At 39.4% G+C, this 20,069-nt stretch overlaps 1 protein-coding gene across 2 annotated transcripts in view; it reads left to right on the top strand.

Annotated features, from left to right (window-relative positions):
• The window catches only part of Usp6nl (USP6 N-terminal like), a 133,620-nt gene that overhangs the window by 23,580 nt on the left and 89,971 nt on the right, over positions 1-20,069 (top strand). The window contains exon 1 of one of the 2 annotated variants that reach the window (XM_052727727.1): positions 6,950-7,286. The exons of the other annotated variant lie outside the window; for it this stretch is intronic. Within the exon in view, the coding sequence (XP_052583687.1) occupies positions 7,214-7,286 (73 nt within the window). The 5' untranslated portion in view covers positions 6,950-7,213. Of the gene's footprint in view, positions 1-6,949; positions 7,287-20,069 lie in introns of those variants that run through there. 2 annotated transcript variants of the gene reach the window in all.

Here is a 20,069-nt window from a genome sequence, read left to right as displayed (position 1 = left end):
TCTCTTAAAGGTACACAGTGACAAAAAGAAGACTAATGACCTATGAAGTTAATATAGAATTCCCTAAGATTCTGTGCTGTTGACTTGAATTATTACAGCATTGCTTGCTGTACGTACAGAATTATTGTTTCTCTTTTTTTTTTTTTTTTTTGGTTTTTCGAGACAGGGTTTCTCTGTATAGCTTTGCGCCTTTCCTGGAACTCACTTGGTAGCCCAGGCTGGCCTCGAACTCACAGAGATCCGCCTGGCTCTGCCTCCCGAGTGCTGGGATTAAAGGCATGCGCCACCACTGCCCGGCAATTGTTTCTCTTTTGTAGTACACTGATTTTCTTGAACTTCTTCGTACTTAGGGTCAAACAAGAAAATTTTTTCATGATTTTACTAAATGAATGAGAGAAACAATTCATAAGAGACCAGATCCAGTCTTGTTCTTTTTCTGTCTTGTTTTGATGAGTGAAAAGCTAGGAAAAGACTTCTTCCCTTGGCTAGCTAATTTTCTTTCTACTTTTCACTATTAATCACTTCCTGATATTGATCCTTTTACCTGAAATATTTTTGACCAGTGTTTTCATCTGGAAAAAGTAGGTGATGAAGTCCGGTTGTGTGATGGAGGCAGAGTAGGTAGTGATTTTTGTTTCTAGTCATTGCATCTCTCTGTTGGTGATATTTGTTTGTGTTCTGACAAATAAAGCTTGCTGAAGATCAGAGGGTGGAGCTGGCCACTAGTTCACCATTGAGGCCAGGCAGTGGTGGCACACACCTTTGATCCCAGCACTTGGGAAGAGGAAGCAGGAAGATCAGGAATTCAAGGCCACCCTAGACTACACAAGATTGAACCAGTCTAGAAGAGAAACAGAGCCTGGGGGGTGGGGTGGCTCACATCTTTGATCCCAGCACTTGGGATCTCATGCCTTTGATCCCAGCACTTGGGAGGCTCACGCCTTTAATCCCAGCACAATTGGGAGGTGGAGACTGTAACACAAATGTTAAAAGGTCTTATTAATAAAAACACAGAGCTTGATATTGGGGTGAATGCTGAAAGATCAGAGAGACAAAGGAATAAGCCACTGCCACGTCTGTCTTCACCAACTCCACGAATCCTCTCACTGAAATACTTTGAGTCCTTATCTGAAAGGCTCTAGTGGGAAAAGCCTTTAGCTCCTGTCTCCTCATGCCTTATGTACCTTTCTCTGCCCAGGCATCACTTCCTTCTTACTGCTGGAATTAATGGCGTGTGTGCTTCCCAAATACTGGGGTTAAAGGTATGTGCCACCACTGCATGGTTCTTTTTCTCTTCTAGAGATCTCCTAGTCAATGTCATGTAGTCCATGGTAGCTTTGAACTCACAGAGATTCACATGGATCTCTGCCTCCCGAGTGCTAGGATTAAAGGTTTGTGCTACCACTGCCTGGCTTCTGTGTTTAATATAGTGGCTTGTTCTATTCTCTGATCTTCAGGCAAATTTGTTAGGGTATACAACGCATCACCACATTTCCTCTTTTTTTTTGTCTAAAATAATAAAAGAAAGTTATAACTAATATAGTAATAAGTATATAAAGTAAGTACACTAAGTATATACAATATATACAGTCAAGAATCACATTAACAGGAGACAGGAATATAAGGCGGGTGGAGACAGGATGTTGGGCCCATTCAGTCTGAGGATTTGCAGAGACAGGATTGCCCCCATTTGATCTGAGAGGTAAGAAGTCTCTAGTGACGGGCTGCTCTGCTTCTTTGATCTTTCAGCTTTCACTCTCGATATCTGACTCCAGGTTTTTATTTAATAAGACTAATTACATTCATTCATTATCTCTCCACCAGCAACTATCAACTGCCAGTAGCTTTTCAGTAAGGCACAATGCCTAGAGATCATCTACCCATCTGTGCTGGGATTTTGGCTGGCTTGACCTTATACAAGTCTTGTGTAGATAAACCATAGCTACTGTGAGTTTATGAGTGTGATAGTCATGACATGTCCAGAAGACAGCATTTTATAGTACTCCTCCTTGTCCTCCACCATTTAACTTCTTTCTGCTTCCTCTTCTGTGATGTTACCTGGGCTTTGAGTGAGTGGGTGGGGTGTAACAAGAATGCCTCATTTAGAGATGAGCACTCATTCTCTTATTCTCAGCATTTTGACCAGGATGTATCTCTCCACTGATAGCTGCCCACTACAGAATGAAACTCTCTGACCAAGGCCCCCTGCAGATGGTGCCCAAATAGGGGCTTAGGGACTTGGCAAGCTTGGCAAGAGAAACAGTTGGACTGGTCCGGTTTTGTAGTGAAAGTGAAGGCTGGTTGATTTTGACCCAGGCCCTCCCGAGGCTATCCTGTGTTTCTATCTTGTCTCTCTCCTCTATATTTCTGTCTACATATTCCTCATTTCTCCCTGCTCAAGAGTACCCTGGGGGAAAAAGTGGGGGCAGCCCCCCCCAGCCTACATGTATGGATATAACCAAGCATTTAGAAGGCAATTTGACAGGCCATTCAGCAAAATAATAATAGCAAGTTTTACCATAGGGCCAATGGCCTCCCAGCCATGAGCTTTTGACCAGGATTAAAGTAACAGACATGAAATTTATTCCTGTGGAGCAGACCTCAAGCCCAAAAAAGGAAAAAAAAAGCTGTTAGTTACTCTGGGACAGCAGTGCCACTGTTGCACCAGTGGGCACGTCTTACCTGGGAGGTGAGTATTGCAGCAGTGTGCAGAGTCTAGTACTGGGTAAGACTGTGCACATGTATTTCTTAATAAGGTGATGGTGATATTTTATTTGTACTGAAATGTGATTTTATTTGTATGTTAATAAATAAAGTTGCCTGGGGGTCAGAGCTAATAGCAAGCCATGACAGAAGTCTGGCAGTGGTAGCACACACCCTTAATCCCGATCACATGACAGGCAGATCTCTGTGTGATCAAGGATACAGCCAAGCATGGTGACTCACACCTTTAATCTCAGAAAGCGAGCCTTTAATCCTAGGGAGTGATGGCAGAAAGCAGAAAGGTATATAAGGCATGAAGACCAGAAACTAGCAGCATTTGGCTGGTTAAGCTTTTAGGCTTCTAGCAGCAGTTCAGCTGAGATTCATTCTGGATGAGGACTCAGAGGCTTCCAGTCTGAGGAAACAAGACCAGCTGAGGAACTGGCGAGGTGAGGTAGCTGTGGCTTGTTCTGCTTCTCTGATCTTCCAGCATTCACCCCAATAACTGGCCTCAGGTTTGATTTTATTAATAAGACCTCTAAGATTCATGCTACATAAGGTGATTAAGTTTTTTAGAAACCAAAAGTGTTTTCCTCTTTTAAAAGATAATAGTGAACTAATAAATTATATTTACTGTAAAAATATAACAAAAAGAAGAATGTAAACATTTCTATATAATGCTACTATGTAGGAACCCTCCTCTCATGTTAAGGTGGTGTCTTAGTTAGCGTTTCTAGTGTTGTGAAGAGACATCATGATCGTTACAACTCATAAAAAGGAAAGCATTTAACTGGGGCTGGCTTAACAGTTCAGAGGTTGAGTTCATTACCATTATAGGAAGCATGGTGGCATGCAGGCAGACATGGTGCTGGAGAGGTAGTTGAAAGTTCTACATCTGGATTGGCAGGCAGCAGGAAGAGAGTGTGACACTGGGCTTGGCTTGAGCGTCTGAAACTTCAAAGCTTACCCCCAGCGACATACTTTCTCCAACAAGGTTACACCTCCTAAATTATGCCACTCTATGGGCCTCTGGGGGCCATTTTCATTCAAATCACTCCGGGGGGTTTTCTGATGTTTTGTTATAGCAATGCAAAATTAACACAACCCATATCCTTCAGCCATGCCAAACTATGCTGAGGTAATAAAAGCAATAACAAGGAGGGCCATAAGTTCAAGGCCAACCTGGGCTGTGTAGTGAGACCCTTCCTCAGACAAAACAAACACAACAAAAGCACACTCAGTGGTTTAAACAGCAGAGACTCTTTCCCCACAAGTGCAGTGTCTGCTGCAGATCAGCCGAAGGCTTTGGGTCACATCAGCATTGCCCTCAAGTAGGAGCTTGCTGGGAAGTTCTTAGACCCCATGGCAGAGGGAGAGCAAAGAGAAAGTGAACATTTAATGCAGTGGTTCTCAACCTGATGCTGCGACCCTGTAATACATTCTTCATGTACTGGTGACCCCCAACCATAAAATCACTTCCGTTCTGACTTTATAACTGTAATTATGCTACTGTTATAAATCATAATGTAAATCTCTGTGTTTTCTGATGGTCTTTGATGACCCCTGTGAAAGGGTCATTTGATTCTCAAAGGGGTCATGACCCATGGGTTGAGAACCACTGATTCAGAGGAAAAATTTATAGGTACCATTTTGATATTTTCCTTTTTTTTTGGTTTTTCGAGACAGGGTTTCTCTGTGTAGCTTTGCGCCTTTCCTGGAACTCACTTGGTAGTCCAGGCTGGCCTCGAACTCACAGAGATCCGCCTGGCTCTGCCTCCCAAGTGCTGGGATTAAAGGCGTGTGCCACCACCGCCCGGCGATATTTTCCTTTTTTTGATACACACTCTCCTTCCTTCCTTCCTTCCTTCCTTCCTTCCTTCCTTCCTTCCTTCCTTCCTCCCTCCCTCCTTCCCTCCTTCCCTCCTTTCCTTCTCTCCCCCTCCCCCCACCCCTCTCTGTGTGTTGGAATCCTTGTGTTTTGTACCTTCTGTGCTTACTTATTCCTGTATAGTCAGTGTTCCCATGACATTCTTCTAGATGAGACCCTTAGTTTTTACCAAATGGTAGGTAGGATCATTTGAAGGAGAGTTTTTCAGATATTCTGGTAGTATGTTTTGGTGGTGATTTTCATTTTCAAATCAATACTAATCCAGTAGGGTGGGATAATGCAATTGAAATTTATGGAAAAATGAATTCTATATATTTTTCATCAAACATAATGTTTATTGAGAGGATAATGTACCATATATCTCTTCATTACTGTGAAGGAAGAAGATTGGAAGAGAGCAAACTTTTCAGGGCTAGGCATATTGCTCAGTGGTAAAGTACCTGCTTCTTGGCTCTGGGTTGAATCTCCAAGAGGGAGAAAGGGAAAGTTGGTTTCTATTCAACTTGGTTTCTAGAAGAGAGATGTTAGGTATTTAATGCTTATTACCTGTTCAGAACTGCCCTAGGAAATGGGGTGAGGGGTAGAAGGGATAGAGTTTGATTTGTTTCTATCCAGTCTTCATAGAGATTTACTAAAAGGGCCACAGTTTTGATTTGAGATGCTTTGACCTATCTGAATGTGTCAACCTCCCACTCACTCCCACTTCCTACTCACCTTCCAGCTGGGGACTTAGCCTAGGGCCTTGTGCTAGCCAGCAGTCTACCACTGAGGTATATCTGCAACCCCTGAACTTTAATTACTAATACAAACATGTACACTAAAGCTAGCAAATAGTTGACGTAATTGCTCTGTTCTGTCCTTTCTTGACAAGTGTTTCCTGCTGTTATAGGGAGAGTTAACACCTGATGGTGACTGTGTTATCAGAGTGATATATATGCACATCCTAGAAGAGCTGAAAATTTTGCCTTGACTCCTAAAGCTATACATTTTTACAGAGGAATCATGGTGACCGAGAAAGCAAGATTTTACTTTTCTTTTAACCATGTGGATCCATTGTGTACCTCAGTTGAAAAGTGGGAAAACAAATAAGTCATTAACTGTCTATCTGAAGGCGAAGGAACTGCCTCTGATTCTCTTTGGGATCCATTATTTCATGATGTTAAAAATATAAACATAATGAATTGGAAAGAAAGAAAAACAGGGATGTTGGTGCTACAGCGAAAGGGAATGGGTTGCTGTGGGGATCACTTTAATAACTCCTAACACTTAGCAGTGTCAGCCTGGATGCCTTCTTTAGTAACTGTAGGCTCACTTTGAGAAGGGCTGCTGAGTGATAAATGGAATGTGAAGCACAGGTAATTATTGTTGGTTGTGTTTTGGCTGTTTTGGTCTTTGGGGGGCCCGCCACCCAGCTCCCAAATAAATCACACACAGAGGCTTATTCTTGCTTATAAATGCCCGACCTTAGCTTGACTTGTTTCTTGCCAGCTTTTCTTAACTTAACCTGTCTACCTTTTGCTTCTGGGCTTTTCCCGTTCTCTTACTCCATGGCTGGCCCCTGATGTCCTCCTCCTTCCTCTCTCATTCCTTGATCTTTCTCTCCTAGATGTCTCCTTCTATATATTCTCTCTGCCTTCCAGCCCCACCTATCTTTTCTCCTGCCTTGCCATTGGCCATTCAGCTCTTTATTAGGCCATCAGGTGTTTTAGGCAGGCACAGTAACACAGCTTCACAGAGTTAAACAAATGCAACATAAACGAAAGTAACACACCTTAAGATAATATTCTACAACAGGTATTAAGTATTCATTGAGCATTGCTGTAGTTATGCTGTTGAAGCTATTACATGGCAGAAGCAGTGATTTTGCTTGTTTTGAGTTCTCTGGCCCATGTCTCTTTGTTGAGTAATATCAATTAATTTGTGGACTCCTTGGGGAATTTCTGTGTTATGCGAACTTAGACTTATATTCATGTACTGAGAAGTCAGGTGTGTGTGAGGAGGAAGGGAGGGGAGGAGGAAAGAGAGGAGGAGGGGAGAGGAATGTATAGGATATTTTTGAGGCACTATATCTTTTATGCAAATCTGGGAGGTTGGAGTTAGCAAGATAGATTTTTATTTTTAATCTACATTTTCTGATTCAAATATGAGATTTTTGAGAAATTGGAAGAAAGTATTAAAGCTTTCGACAGTACAGGGTATTTTGGTTTTACTTAAAAATTTGTACGTAGCATCTGTGATACCATTTGAGAATTTATAACATAGACTTGGTTTTTCTTGTCGTGGCTCTTGTGCGAGAGTGTTTTTTGCTCTGATTAGTGATTTACAGATTACTCAGTTTGGTGCATAAGTAGTGTGTGCTTTGCACAGAAACACAGTTTGGACTTTGAGGATGGCCTTTTCACATGTGCTGAAATCCTCCTCAGGAAGATAGAGCTGGCTCTCCCGTTGTCTTCTATTAACTGCTTCCGAGCTTCATTGTATCTAGGCGAAGCATTTATTTCTCTCAAGTTGAACTGTGTTCGTGCTTGAGCGTTCAAAAAGCAGAAATGCGTTAGCTCTCGATGATGAAACCTGTTGGATCTCTAGTGGAAGCAGCTGGAGCCTTTGGCTTGTTAACTAGCGATGATTCAAGTCTTGCAGATTGTAAAGGAGCTGGTGACACCATCAAGGCAAAAGGCAGCCACAGCGAAGGAAGGTAGGAGCATCCGCAGAATGAACAACCGGGGCACTTTAAGGCACTTAGAGGCTTTGATAAGTATCCATCTAAAGAACAGCTGTAAACATTCTGTTTTCATGTGTGCTTTTCCTTTCTGCTTTATTACAGTGTCTGAAAAGGACCAGGCAATATGGCATGATTGTTAACATGCTCATTATTCCTATTTTAAGCCCCAAATTAGAAGAATATTATTTTATTAAAAGGTACAGAGACCAAGAGGGAGTTATTACACTCTGCTGTGACAGTGTTTTCACATTGTAAAGATCCTCTTGCATTAGGGATTTTGGTGGTAGGCAAATAATTGCTATAATCCTCTTAATCTTAAAATATAATCACTGCAGAATTAGAAGGGAGCAAACTAGAAGTCTGCTTGTAATAGGGCAGAAGTAGGTGGTTCTTATTTCTGTGAAAAGCTGATAAAATAATAATAATAAATAAGACCTTGACCAGTGCGTGGTGAGTTTGTCTTTCTTAGTGAACAGTCTTTTTTTTCTGTCTAAAATTGTATGCTTCATTAGCATGGTTTATATTGAAACCAGTCATGTACTTGGAGCATATGCCTGAGGCGTATTGAAATACAGTAAACATACTTTAAATTGCATGTCTGACTTACCTGTCTTAAAACGAGTGAATGCAGATGCGTTTAGAAGATGTATTGTTTATTTTTGCTTTTCGAATGTTTGAAATAGTAAATCACTAATGTGGTAACTAGGGATGGATTTTCAGCATCTACAGACAATCAGCTAAGGTGATGACTGGCACTTTCACTCATTTAGTCTCTGGGTAAAATGTAGCTGCTAATAAATGTATGTGCCAGCCTACTCACATATATATTAGAGCATTCTGTTTTTCTAGACTTGGGTAATGTCAATGTACCTCAGATGATGTTAAATGCAGATTTTAAAAATATTTGTTTCAACATGGTATGATAAGCGTTTGAAAATAAAATGTAATGAGATTCCACATATCCTGAGCAAATGGATTTGAGTCAATGGTGTAAAGTGATACTGTGACAGGAAGCTCAATCATATATAAAACAGTAGAACTGAAAAAAACCCAAACCCATGGACTTGTCTTTTTACTTATTTTATGGTGGAAGGTGGTATTTAAATGATCAAACAAAACTGCATCTCAGAAAGCAGAGAAGCAGTTACTGTTTGCCATGGAATGTGGTGGTGGTATTTATTTAGGGCACTTTGTAATCATTTACCTCCTAGTTTCTGCTTTCTTTTCTTTTCCCCTTCTGAAGTATACACATTCCCCTCTAAATGGTAGGATTTTAATAATTAAACACTAAAAAATTCTTACTCCATTTACTATTTCAGGAGAATATAATTAATGTACTCTCAATCTGTTTGAAAATGTCAGATTCATAATTTGACCTTTACAGTCAGAACTTTTTATTGGAATGTTTCTTCTAGTTTTTATGTTTTTAATTATAGTCACTTGGGATGTACCTGTGCAGAGGACAATACTGGCTTTCTTTTTTAAATTTTTATAATTTTTTAAAGATTTATTCTAGTGTTTTTGTGTCTATAAGTGTTTTGCCTGCATGTATCTCTATGAACCACATGTGTACCTGATACCTGAAGAGGTGGTGAGGCTCCATGTGGATGCTGGGAATCAAACACAGGTCCTTTGCAAGAACAAGTGCTTTTAAACACTGAGCCTACTCTCCACCCCAAATAATGTTTTCCTTGTCTTTGAAGTTATGTCTATCTTAAATACCAGGAAATAATATATGAATATGGAAAGAATACTGCCGAAAGGTACAGGCATATAAGGTGGTAGTGTGCCATTTGCTCTCAGATTTTGGTTCAGGTTGGATTTTCTCTAACTGGGAAAATGAAAGAAGTTTATAAAGAGATTTCTTCTGAGAAGTCCTTTTAGACCTTTTCTAACTGTGTTAGTTGTGTAATTAACATTTATTACTTTTCTTACTTTGCAAAATACTCTTGTATTGTTCTCATTTTAAAGGAAATGGTTATTTTTTTTTCTTTATTCATTTTTATTTTATGTGCATTGCTGTTTTCGCCTGTATGTTTGTCTGTGTGAGGGTGTCAAATCTTAGAGTGACAGACAGTTGTTAGCTGCCACGTGGGTGCTGGGAATTGAACCCGGGTCCATCTGGGAGAGCAGCCGCTGAGCCATCTCCAGCCCCGGAAATGGTTATTGTTAAAGACTTATTTTGGCTATTTTTTTGAAGTGTGTGTGTGTGTGTGTGTGTGTGTGTGTGTGTGTGTGTGTGTGTGTGTGTGTATGGCTGTGCATGGATTTGTGCACATAAATGAATGTAGGTGCCTGTGGAGGCAAGAAAAGGGCATCAGATCCCCTAGAACTGGAGTTACAAGGCTGTTGTGAGCTGCTGGACATGGGTGCTGGGATCTGAACTCGGTCTGTAACAGCAGTGTGCACTCTTAACCATTTAGCCAGCTTTCTAGCCCACCATTACTTAAATAATGGCAATCCCCGTAAGAAAAGCAGTGTCATGTAGAGCATTGGTTCTCAACCTTCCTATTGCTGCAACTCTTTAATACAGTTCCTTATGTTGCAGTGACCCCAACCATGAAATCATTTTCATTGCTACTTTATAACTCTAATCTTGCTACTGTTATGACTTGTAATATAAATAGCTGACATGCAACCCCTGTGAAAGGGTTGTTGGAACCCCAAAGGGCTCTCAACCTACAGGTTGAGAGCCAATGGTGTAACTAACTATAAAACATGGGTAATAAGAGTTTAAAGTGCAGTGGAGAGTGGCCTGTGCGTGAGTGTGTACACACACACACCACAATTAAAAATAATAAAATAAATATTTTAAAAAGTTTAAAGTGACACTTTTAATGTAATATAGATTTGGGCCATATGGAGCAAATGTAGCATTTTTAAATACTGTGTTTACATTAACATTAGTAAGTAAGAAAGAAAAATGGGTTTGTGAAGACATTGTACTAGAATATCAAAGTTCAGGATGAAATAATCATGGTAAATGGTTTATGAAGTTTTCAGAGTTAGTTTCCTTTGGTACAGGATTGTAAACAGTCTTGAAGGATCCTAGGGAGTGGTACCTTAGGCAAGGAGGAGAGTTTTGCAATTCAGTGATTAGTGAGCTTACAGTTGTTAGGATGGTGTTTTCTGAGAGGTCTTTCTAGTCAGAGTAACCCAATGGGCAGTGTGTTCTGATGCTCAGCCTTCAGGGACAGAGGTATAGCCTTGTGAAATGGAGATGGAAGGGATAGGCCATGCTTTGTTCAACAGCAAACCATCACAGTTTCCTCTCAGGTTGCCTTAGCCTGCGTCTGTGTCTAGGAGAGTAAAACTAGTAGAGTGCTTGCTGTTCAGCAGACTGAATAGTCAACCCTGCAGTCCCTTCTATGTATTGAACAGTGCATTAAACATAAAGGTGACTGATCACTGGGACTGGGACTGTCCAGGAGGCTGCTTTCTCTTGAAAAACCTCATGTGTATTTGATTAAACATCCTTGAGAATAGTACATCTTTCTCTAGCTTGTCAAACAGAGGTATGCTAAATGTGATTGAATCTGAATGATTTAGACTCTTCATTTTCTTCCCAAAGAACATGCTTGTAAAAATTTAACATAAAAATTTGTAAAAGTTTTATGAGTAAGCAAGGCAGCATGCAGTGGTTCTTCTGTGATCTTTGCTTCATTTCCTGCCTTGAGTTTCTGTACTGAGTTCCTACTTGGATTCTTTTAATGATGGACCTCTAAGCTAAATAACCCTTTTCCCCAAGTTGCATTTGATTTGTGTTTTATCACAGCAACAGAAAACAAAGTAGGACACAGGCTAAATATATTTATCTCTGCAAATATCAATTCTTTGTGATGAAAACTTGTTGATGCAAAAAAAAAAAAAAAAAAACCCACAGCTTTTCACCTTAAAGGGACTAAGAGAGTTTATTCTGAACCATTTTGAAGAACCATGGGGGAACACAGATTTACCACACATTTCATGTCTAATGTGGAAGCAGTTTCATGAAGTTTTATAGTTACAGAACAAAGAAAGTCATAAATCAAGGCAAATTTAGAATTCTTGGTGGGTATATCAGAGAGGTGGGGAAGCTTTTCTGTAAGTTTCAAATGCTGATGACATTCTTAGCTTTTATAAGCCAGTTTCTGCTAGGGATTTCTGGGAAAGTTTGCCTTTTGAGATGTATTGTACCTGCTTTGTTACAGCCTTCCTTTACCTGGAATTCCTCCAGTAGCAGCAGCCATAATGTAACCACAAGGACAAAAACAGTACAATACAAGAGAAATACAGAAGTCTGGACTTCTGTGGCACCAATGACATTAAGACACATGTGTCAACCCTGGCTTTTATAGTCAAATAATCCTAAGCAACCTGCTATTCAGTGTGATAAAGATGCAAGCAAGAAAAAGAAGTACAAAAAGTGTCATTTAAATATATAAAGTCTTTTAATGTACAGCTTTGTTTTGTGTTGATACTGACATATTTAATAAGGGGAAACACAAATAGGACTATTGCAATGTGGTGGTGGGGATATTGGTGATCTGTGATCTTGTTTTGCTATTTATGACTTTATGTAAGTCCATATGTTTTCCAAGACTTCATACAGTTCCTAACATTGTACTCTGTTTCTGAAAGCCATTTTTGTTTGTTTTTGTAGTGACCTTTTGGGCAACACTAGCAATTCCTAATACTTTTTGGAAATAAATATTTCCTAGTGGTCTTAGAAAGTTAGGTATCTGGTGTAGATATGAATCACTTATGGGGGTTTTCACAGTTTAGTGCTGAGTTGGTACACAGTTATGTGAGATTGCTAACCAGGGAAGGCAGTATAGGAGGGTTGTTTAAGAGCACACACTCCAAACAGACAGGTGGGGACTCTGTCCTGGATTTGCTCACCTGGTGGCTGTATGCATCCGGTTCTGAACAGTAGGGGGACACTGGTGACTGCTTGACAAGGATGTTGCGAGCACTGAATTGGACACTGTACATGGGCTTGATACCCGATAAGGATGACATGTGAATTGCTGTTAGTGTTTTGTTGAACTTGTTACTGTTGCGTCACTGTTGTGTATGTTTTGGTGTCTGTGTCATGGACAATATGCACAGCCTTGCAGTCAGCGGTTAGATGCAGTACCGCCATCTTTATGAGTTTCTGTGACAGCACCTCTGGTGGTTTGAGTAGGAATGGCCCCATAGACCCATACTTGAATGCTTAGGGAGTGGCATTAGGAAGTGTGGCCTTGTTGGAGTAGGTGTGGTCTTGTTGGAGGAAGTGTGTCACTGGGAGTGTGCTTTGGAGTTTCAAATACCTAAGCCAGGCCCAGTGGCTCCCTCCTTCCTGCTGCCTGTGGATCCAGATGTAGAATTCTCAACTACCTCTCAGCACCATGTCTGCCTATATGCCACCATGCTTCCTGTCATGACAATAATGACTAAACCTGTAAGCCAGCCCCAGTTAAATGTTCTTCCTTTATAAGAGTTGCCATGGTCATGGTGTCTCTTCATAGTAATGGAACAGTGACTCAGACAGTACCCATTTACTTGTATTTTGAAAACTCAAGGCAAAGTGATTTGTCTTTACATTTAGAAGTGTAACATTTGAAGTCAGAATTATGTATATTTTAAGGCAAAGTTAATTGATAAAAAGTTTATCAAGGTTGTATTCAGGAAATATATTTAGTTCAGATCATATGACCTTTTCTTTTCCTCAAAAAAAAAAAATTCTGTCTGGGTAAATGAGCCTTTTCTGCTCATGTATCATTGCGTTGACATGGTAGAGAGAGCTTTTGAGGGAGGACAGCATTTGAAATGGGGCAGTAAGTTTTCAGTCAGTCACAGCTTGAAACTCTTAACTTGTTGAAAGGTTACCTTTGAATTGATTACATGCTTAAAATTGGTATGATAGATACCTGAAAGACTTTCTCTTAACGATCAGTAGCAGCAGTGCTGAGTAGTGATGAGAATTCCCCATGTGGCAGCTACTAGCCACATGTGGTTATTTCAGTAATTAAAATTGAATAAGACAAAAATATGTCAGTCCCTCAGTTACACTGCACAGTGTTCAGTAGCCACACTGAAGTCAGATGGCATTGCATAGATGCTGTTTTCAGCTGCCTGCCTGGGTTTGCCTTTTGAGTTTAGTATTTACTAGATTGTGTGCCCTTGGGTAGGTTACTCAGTTTCTTGGTATGCCTTAATTTCTTCTAGTGTAAAAGGGGACAGATGGTCTTTTGTGTGTTTGTTTATTTGTTTATTTATATTTTTGAGACGGGGGTTTCTGTGTAGCCCTGGCTGGCCTGGAACTCACAGAGATCCACCTGCCTTTGCCTCCCAATTGCTGGGATTAAAGGCGTGCGCCACCACTGCCACCATCCAGCAGGACAGATGTTCTTAAACGGTTGTCAGTTGTGGGGAAAGTGAGTCAGTATTCGTAAAGTGCTTAGAGCAGCACCTGGCAAGTGGTAAACAAATGTTTGTTAAGTAAACAAATGTTTGTTAAGTAATCAACATTCAGATTTACTATATTTTATGATTTATTGTTGGGTAATCTTTCTGTTTGTCTATTTTCTGTTGACTTTTAAAGAAAAGCTAAGTGTGTTTTTTATTTTCACATTTGTCCTAATTTTGAATACTATTTCTGCCCATACTTTACACACTTACTGTGCACACTGAGGCCTCTGGGCAGAGCACGGCCTTTGTCAGCTTGTACCTGCAGTTGCTCATAACTGTCTTTGTTGAAAAATATTGAATGCTGGTGATTTCCCTCTTTAGATGGTGTGTAGACTCCTTTAGAATGTGCATCTTAGGCACGTAGTAAATGTTCAGGGTGTGCTTGTTGAATAGAACCATTTGATTTTGAAAGGTAACTAGTATTTCTATTAATATCAAAACTTTTTGTTCAGGTACTCTCTGAAGTGACTGATAGGAACCCTAGACTCATTCCACCATCTGTGATGGCAGTCTCTGAAAGTGCTCTGAGCGTATCTCTGCTTCTGTCCATGTGTCTCTGTGGATAGGAGTGAGATCATTTCTGTTTGTTACCATTCACTACTCTGCAATACCATGACATGCAAATCACTGTTGTTAGCACCTCCAGATGACACTTTAATACAGGATTCTGGTCCTGGCTTCTTGATTCTTAAATTATCTCCTGTGTTTGTCCTGATTGTACTCAAACACTTATCACACAGGAAAACATAGTCAATATCAAAATGAAAGCATGCCACTTAATGTAGCAAACAAGATTTGATTTAGGGTTATTGAATCCACGTGGAAAAAAAAAACCCATAAAATTAATTTGTAGGCTGATGTTTGCCTGTGGTGTATGGTACAGCACATCCACTTATTAATGTAACAGTACATGATAGTGTTGATAGTTGCATTGAGATAGCTTGTATAATCAGATATACATTTTGTGTGCTACCTTACATTATGCTTGTGAAGAGTGGATTATTACAAAACTGCAGATACACATCAAATGTATGGTTTTGCATATGAAGACACTTGGACCTTGGAGACACTGAGACACTGAAAGTATCTGTGCTTTTTTGGGTTTTGTCAGGGTGGATGGAGTAGGAATTAGCTGGGCATGGAAGAACAGAGATATCCAGCTTCATTTGGAATGATTTAGAGTAGCTTTTTGAGCATATGTCCACACACTACCTTATAACATGTATATTTATAATATTTTGAGTACTGTTTTTTTTATTAAGACATGACCTTGAGTTTTGGAGAAACTTAATTTCAAGAATGTAGTAATCCATACCTGAGCTTGCTTGGTGTTCATTTCCCTATAGTTTATCATCAGTGATGAATGCACATACAAATAACAGATAATTGGTAAATGTAATCAGTTGCCTAAGTACTGAGAGCATTCAATTCTTAGTATTACTTTATTACTGAAACAGACTGCCCACTAGACATTATGAACATCCTCCAGAGAGTAATTTGGGTTGCAATGAGTTATTTTATTTAGATTGGTGCTTGGAATTAAATGTTTGTTTGTACCACTATCATAATATAATTTAAATGTCATTTAAACGTGCTGAAGCATCTTCATTCAAGTAACTTGTTACTCTTTGAAAATGGGCTGCTTGAGTATTGTTTCTCTCCCGTTTGGCAGACACCAGATGCAGTGATTAATAAAGGTCATTATGCTACTTAGTCATGGAGAGCTTTAATGATGATTCCCTGAACATCTGCTGGCTTCATCACTGAGTTACCAGAAGCATGAACAAATTATAGATGCTGTGTCTTCAAAATATGGCTTAGACTAATGAAAGTATTTCTTAAGAATGTTTGACTATTCCTTGAAGTTTTAAATAATTTTGTGAAGCTCTTATCTTTCTGTAAAGCAAACAATCCAAAATGTCAACGAAGCAGTAGTGTTCTGGAGCAGTGGTTATGACGGTCCTTGCTTCCTGCTTCAGGTTTCTCTCTCCTTGGCTGGGTGTGTCTCTGTACCCCTGGTGGGCAGCTATGCTCTCCTGTGTGCTGATTACCATGAGAACTCAACCTGCATTTGGAAATGGGAAGTGTGGAGTATGACTGAAGAAAGGGAAGGAAGAGACCTTACTGTAGCGGAGTCCCTTGCACTGCAGTTCTGTTTGTGGACTGAGAGGAGTGCAAATTGGACAGATGCAGCAGAGGTGCTAGAGCAGTGCACATGGCTGCTAACTCCTGAGAAGAAGCTTGGTGTCAGAAGTATGAGAATGATGTGTAGTGTTAGAATTGCGTAGAGATGCAAGAAACTTTTATCACGGTGCCCAAGGAAGCCAGAGGTATCAGATCCCCGTAGAGCTGGAGTTACAGGTGATTGTGAGCTGGCCAATGTAATGTGGTTGCTGGGAACTGAATTCTGGTCCCCTGGAAGAACAGCAAGGACCAAGCCATCTCTCCAGCCCCTATTTTCTGACTTTTAAGGCAAGCTATTCTTTTCTACACCTATTTTAGTATATGTTCTCCATCTCTAATTTTCTGTGTCTAGTCTTTCTTTAGCTTGGAATGAAAGCAACCATCAACTTGCTCTTAATTGTTTGTGAAAGTCATTCTGAATGAAAATGGATAAATTAGCTTTGAGTGAAAGTTTTGAGAGTTGTTTTTGGATAATGACCTTCCTTGCTATTTGAAATCTACTTTGTACTTTTTAGAAGCCTTTCCTCTCCTTCTTTGTTAGCCTCGGGCCTCTACTTCTTTGTTATTTGAGACAGCTTGATAAGTGAAGGATTGGAACCTTCAAAACAAACTTAGGAACCTTAAAAACAAACAAACAACAAACAAACAAACAATAGATAACCCAGCAGTGTGTCTTCCTCTTTTAGAGACAGTTGCTGCGATGCTGTGGGAAGGGGGCAGGTGTTTTAGGACCAAGTTATACATGAAGAAAGACCCTATATATTAAGTAGTTGGATCTTCTCTCTGTTCCTCAAGGTAAGAAGATTCTTGGGGGTGTGGAGAAGGTGCTAATGAATCTTGTTATGTTGCACCTGGAATATACAAAATACACTAGGTATAAAATGAAAGTTGCTGTTTGTAGACGAATTTCTAAACAGTCTTATTAAATAAAAAACACGAAGCCAAATATAGGGGTGAAAGCCTTAGAGATCAGGGAAATAGTGATAGCCACCACCCTTACCTCTCCAGCTCTGCAACTACCAAAAGTGCGTTATTTCCTATTTACCCGTGCCTTTATTGCCTTGCAGTTCTGCCCTCTCATTGGCTCTTAGCCCAGCTACCTCACTTCCTTGTTACTGCCTGTCTATACAGACCTCCAGGTCTCTATGGTTGGTACTGGGATTAAAGGCATGTGTCACCACGCTTGGCTGTTCCCTAGTGTGTCCTTTAACACACAGAGACTTTGCCTGCCAAGTGATCGGATTAAGGGCTTGTGCTACCACTGCCTGACTTGTGTTAATGGCTTGCTGTTTCCTCTGATCTCCAGGCAAACTTTATTTATTAACATACAAATAAGATGTCACCACATTTCAGCACAAATAAAATATCACCACAGCTGTTATTGAGTTTAAAAATGTCCTTAGGCTATATCCTTTTTTATGGTGTTTTTGAAATTTGAATTTGTTTTGTTTTGAGACAGGTCTGTGTAGCAGTCCTGCTCTGTAGACCAGGTTGGCCCTAAATTGAAAAAAGATCTTTCTATTTCGGACTCCTGAGTACTGGGCTTAAAGGTGGGCACCCACGTCCAGCCTGACATTCTAATTCTTCAGCCTTAGAGAAGTAGAAATTGTTATTTGGGTCAGTAAGTAACTTAAATATGCTGAAGCATTAATATTTTAATGTAATTTCTAGAAACTTCTCTAACTCAGTTTGTGTGTTTTAGTGTATTGTAAACAGAATATATCTATATTGGTGTATATATTCATATATACACACATGCACACACACAGAGTATATTTGTATTGGTATATATATGCATATATACACAAATGCACACACAGTATATCTATATTGGTCTATGTATGCATATATACACTCATGGGCATACACACACACATACACACACACACACACACACACACACACACAGAGTCTGTGGTTTTAGACAGAAACCTTCATTACTTGAACTTCTAATTTAGGAATTTTAACAGCCTTAATTGGTTAGTATTGGCTTTTCTATAATTCTTTTCCCCTAAACGTGTTTTTTTTTTAAAAATTAAATTGTGTTAGTATTTGAACTAAGTATGTCATATAGAGAATTATAAAACATTTCCTAATATTAGGCAAAATAAGTTATGCTTAAATGTAAACATTGTACTTTGAATTTGAACATTGACAAAAAACTCTAGGAAAGCAATCCTCATGTTTGCCCTTCTTTTGTACAAGAGGAGAGTGAATCCGTTTGAGATTTGAAAATATAGCTTAAGTATGATACTTTCAGTTTGAGTAGCATTAAATGGCAGGTTTGCTTATAGCAAGTTAGCCGAAGTAAATCAGTTTGGTGACCCATAGGAGCAGGAGTTGCTGGAGGAAGAGGCACACTGGGACTTGATTTTGAGCTGCACGGGTGGAGAGGGGTAGCATGCAGTCATCAGAGGGCCAGATTGTCTTGTCTCGACACGTAGAGATTTCTATTACAAGTGTCCAGGTACAAATGCAGAAAACTGCAAGGAATGAGCTCAGTTTCAAGGGTGTGCCTTCCAGTTCTGTTTATCTGCAAGTGTCTTTTCCTTAAATTTGGAGGGATGTTCTTAAAATTAGCTGAAATGTTGAGGTGCTAGTAATTCTCTTTCAGTATTTTAAGGTTGTTATTTCACTGTCCTTTTTCATAGGTTTTGTTTAGGAATTTTATTTTTGCTTATCGAAAGCTTATCTGGCCTTTTCTCTGACTGCTTTTTAAGATTTATTCTTTGCCCTTTAATTTTTGCAAGTTTTTCTCCTAAGTGCCCACAGTTCTTAATATTAATGGTATTGTCCTCTGAGGTCTTTATTACTTCAAAAACTGCATCTCCATTGTCTTCTGGGGCTCTGATAGTAAGTGTGTTGTACTATTTCCTTGAGTTTGAATGTCGCCTGTGCTCTTGTATCCCTTTCCTTTTTCTTCTTCCTTCAGTCTATGTTTTCAGATTTGTCTGAAGAGTTGACCTTCTCTTCCATTGTATCTAATGTGGTGTCAAATGGATTTTTAATTTTAGTGATTGTATTGAGTCTGATTCTTGAAAAAAAAAACTTACTTGGTGTCGGTCCCCCCCACTTCCTTCCTCTTGTTTTCTCTCATTCCCTTCCTCCTTCCTTGATTGACAGACATCATGGATTTATCTTATTCTGTGAGCAATCTAATACTAATTACTAGAGTTGATTAATGAGTGGATGGAGGTGTAGTCTCTTAACATTGATTTTATAAGCGAGTAATCTATTCTTTCTGGTATTCTTGTCCAAATCACATTTCCTTTAGTCCCATACAAGGAAGCATAGAAATCCAAGTTAGTTAGAGAAATGTTATTCTAAATAAAATCTTGGATTCAAATGTTGGTTATTATTGGCAAGCCATGTATGACATATCTCCAACATGATCTCAGCAGATTATACTGGGTAATATTGTACCTTTGTTTTGAATTCAACAAATGTTTGAATTCTATGGCCAGAATATGATTGTGGGCTTATATAATAGTGAGACAAATAAAAAAATGCAAGGGATGATTGAAAAGAATACAAAAGATTAGTGAGAAATTTTGTGCACAGGTGTGAAGGGGGAAAATTGTTAAAGTGACACTAAGCTTTTGAGTTTAAAGCTTAGGATGCTAATGGTATTGGTGGAATAGGTAAACGAGGAGGCATGTTTGGCATTTATGAATTTTCTGCAGGATGTAAATTGTGTTATCCCAATATAAAAGAGTTTGCTCAATCTTATTCTCATCCAAAAAAGTATTAGTTAACTTTACCAAGCCTGTGGTTGCAGCTAGTTATATGGGATGTAAAATGCCATGGCACCATATCCACAGGGAGTATTGTAAGGGTTTGTCTGTAAACCATATAGTTATTATACACGTGGCAAAATCATGACCATGGTTAGAACAGCACACAGCAGCATTATTTCCTTCATTTGAAGAGGGTTAAGACATCACAGGATTTATGGTAGTGTCCCTCTATAGTTTTGAGCTATGCACTTAAGGCTGACTCATTCTGACTTACTTGTTTAAATTCACTGTCTTTCAAAACCTCTTTCATTCTGTTTTCAGTTTTTTCGAGGTTTTGTCTCTTCCCAGTGAATAGAATCATTGTAGAAAGTCTCACATTGCTGAACATAGTCTTTGTTGT

Source organism: Peromyscus californicus, unplaced genomic scaffold (assembly GCF_007827085.1).
Source record: "Peromyscus californicus insignis strain IS unplaced genomic scaffold, ASM782708v3 Scaffold_8__1_contigs__length_139910024, whole genome shotgun sequence".
NCBI classification, from domain to species: Eukaryota; Metazoa; Chordata; class Mammalia; order Rodentia; family Cricetidae; genus Peromyscus; species Peromyscus californicus.
The sequence above is the reverse complement of the archived record's forward strand: the minus strand, read 5'-3'. Positions and strand labels throughout refer to the sequence as shown.